The 12,633-nt window shown below is 40.2% G+C and overlaps 1 protein-coding gene across 1 annotated transcript; it reads right to left on the bottom strand.

The window, feature by feature from the left end:
- Positions 1-1,818: 1,818 nt before the first annotated feature.
- Positions 1,819-12,568, bottom strand: LOC137276830 (uncharacterized). Its single transcript, XM_067808476.1, has 7 exons — positions 12,322-12,568; positions 8,917-8,972; positions 8,184-8,293; positions 6,827-6,972; positions 5,402-5,579; positions 3,438-3,560; positions 1,819-2,229 (listed from the first exon to the last, which is right to left on the bottom strand). The coding sequence occupies exons 1-7, from the start codon at positions 12,398-12,400 to the stop codon at positions 1,887-1,889; spliced, it is 1,035 nt and encodes a 344-aa protein (XP_067664577.1). The 5' UTR covers positions 12,401-12,568; the 3' UTR covers positions 1,819-1,886.
- Positions 12,569-12,633: the final 65 nt, after the last annotated feature.

Raw genomic sequence — 12,633 nt, 5'->3', positions numbered from 1 at the left:
CTTGCGCGATAAGATGGCTTGCTCCGCACCTGCTAGCGCATCTTAATTAGTGAAAGAGCTTAATTTGATGAGTTCGATCAATAACGGTCGTGATTCTACTGTCCTCAACAGTGCATGAACGTATTTCTCTTGCCTAGAAGGGATATCATAAAATAGGTTCCAGAATATGTTTTAGCCCTAATTCTCTGAATTTGTGGATGTGTTTCAAATCCACGAGGTATTAGAATGAAAAATATTTTTCCTGTGGTCTCTCTAGGAAATGTATCCGTAAAACATGACTAAACAAGATGCATCAAACAACATGTTACGGCATCGCTACAACAGGTCAGCGTTGTATGGGTGTAGATGACGTTATTGATAGTGATGACATCGCTATATATACAGCAAGGAAGCAGGATGCACTGTGACACAATCGTATACCAGCCTTGACGATGACGGGTTGCTCAAAGACGAGAAACTCCACCATGGCAAGGATTGTTAATAACAAACCGTGATCTAACGCAGAAGCACTACAACAGCAAGCACGAAATAAATAAAAACAACAACAACAACTATATTTACACAGGCATTACCACACAAACACATTGCAAGATGGTTTACCTAAAACTTCTGTTCTCAACATTAATATCCTTGATTCCTTGGTATTCAAGTCTGATACCGACTTCGGTGCGCAATGTGTCCCATGATTGAGTATTCATTCGTGTTTGTGAGATTCATAAACAAGCACAAGTTCTGACCTTTCAGATATTAAAACTTATGATTACCGATACTGCACCGTGTATGTTTACCTAACATGCCTCGTTGTTTGTAATAGAAATCACAAGGTTCTCATCATGGCTAGTCCGGTGTGTCCTATCAAAATATTTTAAAGAACACAAGAGTTTCACATAGAATTATGTCAATAAGCCATTTCTGATTGCGGCATACTTCTTTCCGAGGATGATCCTTATCCTACTCCGAGTACTACTAGCATATTTATAGATTTATAATCTGCGCCCCCGCGGTACATTAGATTCGTTAGCAGCCGGTATTAGTCCAGTCAAAATAAAATATCCTTTTACAGTACTAAGCTCGTGTGGCATAAGACCTTGTCAGCTCGACTTAGTTACCAAGAAAACATCTTTTTTTCTGCTAAAAGAATATGCATAACATTCTGCCAGTCTAGTTAGATGTTGATCGGATACGGAGTTGAACGAATTGAAGTATTTTGATTTGTTGTTGGTTTCAGGTGGCCCCTACCGACGTCTCCTCCAGAACGAGGCTACGGCTGTTGGATCCATGGCTTAGATCAGAATGGAAGAAAGGGACGCACAGGTCTGGATAATGAAACATTTCTAAACTATTTCAAAGAGGTTAGATATGTGATGCATACATTTCTTCACACAAATGTTGTTTACTGACTAGCTAATTATTTTTCGTTACCAATTAGTTGCGGTATTGAACAAAATATTCCACAGAAAGGCAAAAAATACAATATATTTATAATATGTTTCTAGTAATATAACTACGGGTTAATATGATTATGCATAATGCTCTAACGTCATGTCGCCATGATTAATGTATTGAATATACGTGACCAATACATAAATATGCTTTAGTGTGTATTGAAGATGAACCAAAGCGAAATGTATTTAAAGCACTTCACTTATAGAACAGTATTCCTCGTGCCCTGCCCCCGTTTTAAAAAAAAAATAATAATAAGACAATTGCATCTTAATTATTCGATTATTCGCTTAAATGGAACGGTTGCCATGTGCTTTACAGAGAGAAATTCATCACTTATCTTGAGCTTCCTTTATCCTATAAATTCTACGATAGCAGGTTTGGTAACGTATGAGTTTTTACCAGGAACACGTCATTCCAAAGCTCTTTCGTTAACGTTGTTTTTAACATGGGTCGCTGTCGTAAGCTTCATTGCCATAATGCTTTCGTTCATGGGACGTTATCATATGTGATCGGTTGTTTTCGTTGTCCGATTGATTAGGATCGTAACCAGATTCGGAATCTCGGTGATGTCGCTTCTTCCTCTTCTTCCTCCGCTTCCTGTCCTTCCGGTGTTCACCGTCAGGATCTTCTACAGATGTGCCTCGTGCTGTTTTGCGGTGCTGTGTTTCATCTTCCATAAACCCGTTTACAGGGGGGAGTTTTTTCGGGTGCGTTTGTGTGGTGTTGGGTAAAATGTCCTTCATTTGGTGCGCCTCCTTGTCCGTGCGGTTTACATTACTTGCGCTGTAATAGTGTAGACATGAATATAAACACAATATGTCAGTGTTAGAGTACAGACCATACTCCGTAGTGCAACGTGGACGAGAATACATTGTGTGTTGAATATTGTTATTAACGTCGCTATCAGCAATGTTTAAGCTACATTAGGGACTGTTGTTGTCCATATCTTATTGATTAAATCTTGATTGAAAGATATCCACCCGATTAACTGTTATGTATGAACTTAATTCCAAAATCAATACGTAAGAAATAGATGAAATCAGTCAGAATACATCAGCCATGGGAATAGCACTTCAATCGGTGAATGGTTACCAGAACACTCAATCAGTGCAATATAACACATGAGTACAACTCCATGCAGGAACACAAAACGTGATAAAACAACTGCAAATGGAACAGTCTCGACTTTTCAAAGTGTTTCCCTACTGACCAACTGGACTCCACATCAACGATTCCCCATCATACTCCATACCAAGTTACCAAACATGTCTTTCGTCGTCATTTTTTCTAGAAAAGAAGTTTCTCAGAAATGGAGAGTCGTTTGCAATCAGATGTTGGTTCTTTCATCAATTCAAAATAATGCATCACTGTACTACAAAAGTCGAATATAAGTCGTTGTTTCCCTTACATGTTACACGCCAGTACAAATGTCGACTATAAGTATTGTTATTTCCCTTACATGTTACACATCTACAATTGTCGAACATAAGCTGTTATTTCCCTTACATGGTACGTACCTGTAACTGTCGAATATAAGTCATTATTTCCCATACGCAGTACTCACCTATAAATGCCGAATATAAGTTGTTATTTCCCTGACATGCTACACATCTAATCTTAAACATTAGTCGTTATTTCTCTGACATGCTACACATCTACAAATGTCGAATATAAGTCATTATTTCCCATACACGGTACTCACCTATAAATGTTGAATATAGGTTGTTATTTCCCTGACATGCTACACATCTACAAATGTCCAACATAAGTCGTTATTTCCCTGACATGCTACACATCTAATGTCGAACATTAGTCGTTATTTCCCTGACATGCTACACATCTACAAATGTCGAATATAGATCGTTATTTCCCTCACTTCACTATCAAGATACTGTTTAAATCAGCGTTAAACCAAATTCACTCACTCACTATGCCCTCGCTTAAAGGAAAGTTCAATGTTAAAAACAAGTGCTGCACATCTAGGCACTCACTTCAAGTTGTTGTGAGTGTCAACGAGTTTACCAGTAGCGCCGTGGGTGGTGTGAATGGGTGTCACCTTCGCCGAAGTTAGGTCACGTCTCGCGTGACTCTTTTTGCTCTTTATCTGGTGTTTGCTGAAAAAAAATAAGAAAACATACTGTTATTACAGAATGTGTTCAGAAAGAATCGGGATTTTTGTACTCTCACTGCTATCTTTTAATCGACGATTCAGCAGCAACATTACTAGTGACAATGGTACCGGTATCCGTGAAGATCCCGGTTAGAACTGATCTGCATCAACCCGTGCTTGTCGTAAGAAGCGACTAACAGGATGGTTGTCAGGCTAGCTGACTTAGCTGACACATGTCATCGATTCCCAGTCGCTTAGATCGATGTCCATTCTGTTGATACCGGATTGTACCAGACTCTATTATTTACAGACCACCGCCATATAGCTGGAACAGTGCCGAGTGCGGCTTGAAACTAAACTCACTCACTCACTCAGTAACAGCAACGGTGACGTCAGGATGAACGCCGACATGTAAAGAAATGGTAACGTAATGTAGTCATTACAATGAACCAAGTGACAACAGTATGTAATTGCACATCTCAAAGGTTCAGAATGGATAGTTGTGTCAGACGTAGGAGTAACGTTGATAATCGTGTCGATGGTAGGGGAGATGTGGATAGTAGTGCCAATGGTAGACGTAACATTGGCAGTTTTGTCAGTGGTAGATGTAACTAAGATAGTAGGGGGACTTGTAGGAGTAACATGGATAGTGGTATCAATGGTTGGAGTCACATGGATAGTAGTGTGACTGGTAGGCGTAACATGGATAGTGGTATCAATGGTTGGAGTCACATGGATAGTAGTGTGACTGGTAGGCGTAACATGGATAGTGGTATCAATGGTTGGAGTCACATGGATAGTAGTGTGACTGGTAGGAGTAACATGGATAGTGGTATCAATGGTTGGAGTCACATGGATAGTAGTGTGACTGGTAGGCGTAACATGGATAGTGGTATCAATGGTTGGAGTCACATGGATAGTAGTGTGACTGGTAGGCGTAACATGGATAGTGGTATCAATGGTTGGAGTCACATGGATAGTAGTGTGACTGGTAGCAGAAGCATGCCAGTATCAATGATGGGTGTAGTATTGATAGTAGTGACAGTGACAGACGTCACATGGAGGGTAGCGACAAGGGTAGGAGTACTATCAATAGTGGAAGGTGTTGTACATATAAGACTGCAGGAAATAACGTTTTAACAGGTGAATGAGTAGGAAACGTGGTATGGTAGGAACATGAAAGGTAGAGACCCTACACACATGTTCGTCAGCAAAAACAAATGGCCTTATGTATATTACGGTATGAATACAAAACAATGCTCTTCAATAGTGAGTGAGTGAGTTTAGTTTTACGCCGCACTCAGCAATATTACAGCTATATGGCGGCGGTCTGTAAATAATCGAGTCTGAACCAGACAATCCAGTGATCAACAACATGAGCATCGATCTGCGCAATTGGGAACCGATGACACGCGTCAACCAAGTCAGCGAGCCTGACCACCCGATCCCGTTAGTCGCCTCTTACGACAAGCTGAGTCGCCTTTTATGGCAAGCATGGGTTGCTGAAGGCCTATTCTACCCCGGGACCTTCACGGGTCCTCTTCAATAACAGCACAGTAAAACATCAGTACACCCAGCACGATCAATACATCTAAAAAGTACCGGAAAAAGAAAACATACGCTTAACAACTTGGATTCATCAAATAAATACGAACGTATTTATCAAACTGAAAACAGTCAAAGAAACACGTGAAATATAACGCCCAAATTTTAGCTGTATAATCTTTAACATCGCATATATCCCCGTCCAATACGTCCTATATTGTTTTATCTCCTTTTTAGCCACCACCTAACAGTGGTGTGTACTTCCTTTTGCTAAACAGTTTGATGTTCTATGCATCTTACTTCCACACATGGAGGCCGATGGCAATGGCGATGATGATGAGGAGGACGAGGACGGCGACGGGGATGATGACCCTGTTAGCGAGGTTGGCGGGAGGGATGCCGTAAAACTCGTCGTCTACATACGTCACAGGCGCACCCACTGCCGAACCGATGTCAAGGCGAACGCCCTGCACAATGGCTGCAATAAAAGATAGTTAAGTGACTTCAGTCACTGACAACGGCGACGACGATGATAATGATGATTAATCGAAGATGGTAATATCATAAATACGGTCAATCACCATTGTGTCGAAGTTGAAAAGAGCAACGCAAATACGTTCAGTTATCAGTGGTTCGTCATAATCTAAAAATGATGACTTAATGGTTTCACTGCACAAATGTATACAAATAAACTGGATAATAAAGACATTATTACTGTCTTGCAAGTGTGCCATATGAATTGAATGAAACGCGTGCAAAATTTTGCATTGCCCCCGCTCTGGCTTGGGAAATAGAAAATGTCACATGCGCTTGTTACCTTTAAGTCGCATAGTAAACATGCTCACCGAATGGCCCAGACTCGAATATTTACAGATTGCCGTCATATAACTTGAATATTGCTGAGTACACCGTTTAACAACAACACGAACACACCAAACAATGTAACGTGCCAAATTGGTTGTTGCTCAATGCCGCTTTCATGACATGCACCAATCAAGTCAGGCAGCCTGACAGGTTAGTGATAACCCGGTCCTGTCAACCTATTACGGCAAACCATCTTTGAATCAAACGTGTCAGCGAGTCTGGCCACTTGAACCCGATCGTTTCTTGAGATAAACATGGGGTCTGAAGCAGTGTTCGTAATACTTTAATTTGCCAGTTGAACATCCGGACCTGCTGCCACCCGCAGGCTTTACAATCTACAGACCCTGAATGAAATTTGCAGCCCCAGCTTTTGAAAAGCCAAACTAATATAAACAAAACACACTACACCGTATACAGTTTACCACTTTTTCTACAAATTCAGTCAGTGAAGACTATGGCGGAGAGAGAAATTTGTATTTTAGTAAAGACTGGGGTTGCGCAGCGTAGAAAATATGACCAGTCTTCTTACATGCGAGCGAAGCCATGTAAGAAGACTGACGGTCATTTTCTCTACGCTGCGCAACCCATATGCACCCATTGATGAATCATGGGTGGTTCTCGAACGTTAATAACAAAACATGGGAAGATTCTGGTTGCAAAAATATTGGCAAATATTTTCACTGAAGACCATAAAGGCCTGCAAATATTTGAAACTGCCGACCCGATACAGCAACAACCGGCACTGGGCCTACGGGTCGGCGGTTATTTCGAAAGCTGGTCTGAAGGCCAATTCTATCCCGAATCTTCATGTTTCAGTTAAATCAGGTTGTGACCATGTATGGTATATGATGACCAACTTACCCTTAAATGCTATAGAGTTCAAGACAAACTGGGTCTTGGAGACTGACGAGATATTAGCAAGAGCATTGAACTGTATATGAAAGTAGACCTTCAGATTCTTATCGTCAGGTACAGCCTGGTTCACTCCCACCAACGAGCCGGTAAACCTAAAAACAACATTCCATAAAGAAAAATTTGAATGGCATTTAGAAGTGATGAAGATGTAAGAATATCCTCCGAAACGTCGTGCTGAAATAAAGACGATGACATCAATAAGATTTCCCTCTCTAAACAGTTTTATAGAGATTTATTGGAGGTATCACTAGCAGGAGCGTGTCAGTTGTAAAGCAAGTGTATATTTCTATCGGATCAGTGTAAAACATGTGTGTAATTGTAAAAAATAGTTTATTCAACGTAAATGATATTAAACGAAATATGAGGTTTAATGTCAAACTTGAGATAATATTTCACTCATATGATGTCGTTGATGCGTGTGGCTTCTTGTAGTATCCCAGACTTCAGCTGGTTTTATAGTGCTACCCCACTGATAAACCATGCCGCAGTTAAGCATGAATATCCCACTCAGTGTATATACTACATGTCGAGCAGTCCTTGTTGTAGCCATTCATGTCGATAGCCAGGCAGGGAACAATAAGTACCATATTTTAAAGTCTTTTGGTGTGACTCTGCCGGGAATCGAATCCGCGATCTTCCGCTCACTGGGCGGACGCTCTTACCACTATACCAGTGAGGCTGTTTCTGGGTGATGTGAAGCTGATCACATCCGTGATTGTTTCATGATGGTTATATACTGTCCGAATGAATGAGTTTAGTTTTGGGCCACATTTTGCAATATTCCAGCTTTATGGCGGCGGTCTGTAAATAATCGAGTCTGGACCAGACAATCCAGTGATCAACAGCATGAGCATCGATCTGCGCAATTTGAAGCCGATGACATGTGTCAACTAAGTCAGCGAGCCTGACCTCCCGATCCCATTAGTCGCCTCTTACGACAAGCATAGTCGCCTTTTATGGCAAGCATGGGTTGCTGAAGACTTATTCTAACCAGGACCTTCACGGGCCTGGTGTGGCAGTAAGCAGTTTGAGAAAACTATTCAAGCGCAAAGAATGGACGCAGAAAATATAGAGAGCATACACAGTAATACTCAACTAATTCAACTCAGTATGTAACACGAGTTCTGATTGGCCAGTGCTATAAAATTCTGATCATATGGTAAGCATATCTTCCCTGGATCTTCGGGTCCTGTCTAAATGAGGTACTGATACATACAATGACATAACTATATGAGTTATTAATTGTGGTAGAATATCTAACACACAAACAAGCAAACAAATGGACGAAAGTAAGTTAACTCACGCTGCATTGATGTCCCAGTAGAGGAAGCCACAGGCCGAAGGATACTCTTCACAGTAGACATTGGCACCGTCGGCCACAGCTGTTTTAAAGGCGGTGGTTTTGCTTGGCCACTTGAAAACAAGAAAGTGTGTACTTTATGGGTTATGATTTTGATCTAAATTAAAACTGCAATCACATGGGAAAATCTTCAGACTTCCACCCCTTTCTGTATACATAGATAGATTACTTCAGAGGTAAAGGACAGTTGTTTTTGCTATATAAACGCTTTGTTCACATGTTCGTTACTGCAGGTAGCAGCAACATTCCAGGTAAATGGCGGTGGTCTGATGAGTAGTCGAGTCTGGACTATAGGCTCCAGTGGTTGACATCATGAGCATCGATGTGCACAATCATGTTACAATGACAAAAAAGGGAGATATTTAGAGCTCGACTACTGTATGTTGAAAACCTATTGCGCTGAACATAGTATTGTGGCGCTTTGGCAAATGGTGACAAGTTTTGCTTCCTTTTTAAGAGGGCGACAATGCTTCAGTGCAACAACACCAATGTCCCTACCGGTATGGAACCAAATACTGATAGGTGTCCTTATTTACGAACATGTTTCAACTGATGAAGTGACAAAAATAGAACATGATCATGAAAGTATAACGTTTATTCTAAATCAAGTATCCTAATGAACAATGTTTGTCGATAAGCTGTTGTTAATTTCGAACAAATCTGCAAACATACTCACATCGTCTGGTTCAAATCTGTAAAGAGTGACAGAAACAACCTCTGACTGTTGTTCGGCTGAAACAGAGAAAAATATTTCTGATGCTTACACCAATAACACGTAGCAAATTGACTTTTGCGAGGTATAAAATAAATTTTGTTATAATCTAACCTGAATCGGACCTGAAAATAAGTTCATCTGTCCTGATATAAAATAATGGCGTTTAAGATTTATAAGTTTTGTAACTGTATGACTTAGCTTATATATGCCATCGTATCTGAAATGCGTAGATCGGTGCTTAAGAGGCTAGTCTCTGGAATTACTGGCAGTGGGCAGGTTACTTACAAGCCTCCGCCCCACAATGCTGCAATACATAGCTGGGTGTGGCGTTGACCGTTTAGTCCAATCCAGGAATCGAACCCACGCTCTCTATGTGAAGAGACTAATCGTTTGTCGACAGTCAAAGATCAAGCCCGCTTAGCCACCGTGAAAATATGTCTTACTGGTAGATCAAGTGTTTAGGAAACTAGGCCACTAAGCTACATAATCGCCGTTCATAACGTGCGAAAAGAACTCATTGCAACACATTGCTACAGAACTAATAAATTTGTCTAAACTTGCTGATGAAAACATGCCAAAGGTTATGGGATCAGCTCCAGTTATGTTTTTCTTTGAATCACGTACGTGATGAATAGTGTCGCAGTAGTATTGATACTTTTGCTTCTGGTTGTATTACTGTAAAATTTGAAACACCCATTTGAAACATTTGTTTTATTTTCTAACACTTTTGGCAGAGATAACAAAACCAATAACTACTGAAAGGTTTCATGAGACAATATGTGAGATGTGTATACACTAAGTGATATATCACGGCAGTATTTATTTATTTAGATTCTAGCCACTGAAGCTCATTCATCTAGCATACAGTTTGTACAAACAGACAACTACGTGCCTGTAGCGTTTTATTGAAGATAAAATATATCTTGGTGGGTGTGTCACAGTGTGGGATACACATACATAAATCATTTATTGGGATCATTATGAATGAAACCTCATTTTGGCATTTGATAACGTTACAGAGTCGTGGAGGTATAAGGAGAGAAAGCCTAATTCATGACCAACATAGATCATTAGCAATTACAAGGCTGCTATAGATATCAACATTGAAATGCATATACCCGTCACCTCTGGGAATTGTCGGAGTTGGATTTAACAAAGGTTTATATATTGAGGTCCGTACCCCTGTTATGTAAATGTGGCTTTTTATCCCTTGCTAAACCAGAACCTGGCTATGTAAATGTGGCTGTAAATCCCTTTCTAAACCAGAACCTGGTTATGTAAATGTTTCCTACGTATACATAGTTACCCTGAGCCACAGGCTCATGGCTGGAACAGTTATAAAGAACGTTGTTTGTATCCAGGTAAGTACTTATAGTCAATGGTCGTGAGTAATGGGGTCTGAATAATGTTCTGTATAATCTCGGCGATATATTTTCAACTGTCGCCGTGGCGATGAATCTATACGGTTGAACAAAGCTAAAGAGGCCCACGTAGACACCTCGTGTTATCTCAGGTTCGACACAATCTCAAAATGATGACTTTAGTCAAAAGTAATTATATTTTGTATCCCGGTGTACAACAATTATAATTGGACACGCTTTACATATCGACGCCATTCCAGCTTGACACATTACCCATACATATATTCTAATACATATAGACATCTGTGGTGTAAAAAATGCCCGATGAATTATCTATGGGACATTAGCAGCTCGCCCGACACCGAGGATCGAATTCTGTTGTATTGGGATTGCTCTAAAAGGGTACGTTTATGACAAATATTTGGGTGAGGTGATTTTAACGTCCTTCTAAACATTTTTTCAGTTAAAGCAAAGTAGACTTGGTGTGAGAGGAATGCAGAATGTCACGTCTCACACGTGTACCATTTCGTGTAACCAACTAGCTCGGATGTGAGAGACTGAGGTTACTTTTACGTAGTTTCTAGCAATATCACAGCAGGGGACACCGGAAAAGGGCTTCACATATTGTACCCATTTTGGGAACCGAACTCGGGTCTTCGGCAAGACGACCAACGGTTTAACTAATAGCCTTCCCCAACGCCCCCAGTACCACGTCATGACAGTGACAGGGGTTTTCTGGGATTTTAACATACGAACAACTCATCTTAAGCAGGCTCGTGAAGGTCGGGGGTAGAATAGGTCTTCAGCAACCCATGATTGCCATAAAAGGCGACTATGCTTGTCGTAAGAGGCGACTAACGGGATCGGGTGGACAGGTTCGCTGACTTGGTTAACACATGTCACTGGTTCCCACTTGCGCAGGTCGATGCTCATTTAGTTGATCACTGGATTGTCCAGACTCGATTATTTACAGACCGCCATTTGCAGGAATGTTGCTGAGTGCGACGTAAAACTAAACTCACGCACCCACTCATCTTAAGCAGGCAAAGGGACGCAACTCACCAGACTGAACAAACTCTGTATGAGCGATTCAAACTGTCATGTGTGATTTTTAAATATCTTACAACGGAATACATTCGAGAACAATCAAATTGTAAATACTAAATTTCGAGCTGTCATTTTGTCATAGTTAATACATCCTGTCCTTTCTAAAGGCCACTGTATCAACACTGTGTGGCAACTGTAATATATTTCTGTTCTATTCATGGTTTTCTTTTGCAAAAATCGACATTACCGAATCGATGCGTAAAGAATTATATATTTGACCAGAACATTTAGTAATAAAAAAAGAAACAACATGTACTTGAGATGCGAACTCACAGTCAATCAAATCAGTTTACAGACCGCGTCGTCAAAAATCCAGAATATTACCGACTGCGGCGTAAAATTTAGACTCACACACTCCAATAAGAAAACCATTTATTACATGAAATTCGAACGTTTAGTTAATCAAATAATAAAAAAGGTACTTGAGATTCGAACCTTTATTCAATTAAATACCGAAAATATGTTCTTGACATTCCAACCTTTGTTTAATAAAAATATGCGCTTGATTGATAAAAATTATGGACAAAACAAACTTACATGTAGCGAAATTTGATAATATAAAAAACGCATGGGAAAAAACTGAACTGTATATTTTTCATGGGGATTAATTCAGCTATTTTATATTTTTTTTTGTTGGCAGCTACAATTTCAAACACATTATGAATTATAAAAGACAAACTGATTGTATATTGATTATATATTCCGTCGTTTGAGTGATCGGGGAATTCCTTGATCTTCGGTGCAATTAGTGTTTGTTGTTATTTACATGCAAAGTATATTCCGGGAAACCGATCGATATGATATTTAATATTTAATAAATAGTTCTTTTGTTTGGATTTAGCACGAGATGGATTTTCTTTGTGATGAATCCAAATTCAGATTTAAAGCACAATTTTACCTGATAACGAGGCCGAATCAGTCCCAAGAAATGCCCCAAATAGCAGTACTGTCCACGCAAAATACTGGCGCCACCACATCTTTACAGTCGGACAGTAGATAACAACACCTGATAAAAATCCTTCGGCAATTTCACATTATAGATATCCGATTTCTACACAGGCGATGGTTTCTTGGGTGTGCTTGAACTCTGGGGTATGGTGTAGGCCTGATTTGTCGACATGTTACCCTTGGTAGAGCATAACATTATACACAGCGTCCGTCGATACCGGCCCATAACAGCCCGTTGCTGTGGACTGTGTATGAAAATGAT

The sequence above is a fragment of the Haliotis asinina genome, chromosome 3, assembly GCF_037392515.1.
Source record: "Haliotis asinina isolate JCU_RB_2024 chromosome 3, JCU_Hal_asi_v2, whole genome shotgun sequence".
Classification (NCBI taxonomy): domain Eukaryota; kingdom Metazoa; phylum Mollusca; class Gastropoda; order Lepetellida; family Haliotidae; genus Haliotis; species Haliotis asinina.
The sequence above is the reverse complement of the archived record's forward strand: the minus strand, read 5'-3'. Positions and strand labels throughout refer to the sequence as shown.

Excerpts from the sequence above, each read along its gene's own strand:
- LOC137276830 (XM_067808476.1), bottom strand. The coding sequence starts at position 12,400 with ATGTGGTGGCGCCAGTATTTTGCGTGGACAGTACTGCTATTTGGGGCA. Across the intron at positions 6,973-8,183 it reads TACTGGGACATCAATGCAGC|GTTTACCGGCTCGTTGGTGG; the intron begins GTGAGTTAACTT and ends TGTTGTTTTTAG. Across the intron at positions 5,580-6,826 it reads GAACTCTATAGCATTTAAGG|CCATTGTGCAGGGCGTTCGC; the intron begins GTAAGTTGGTCA and ends CTTTTATTGCAG.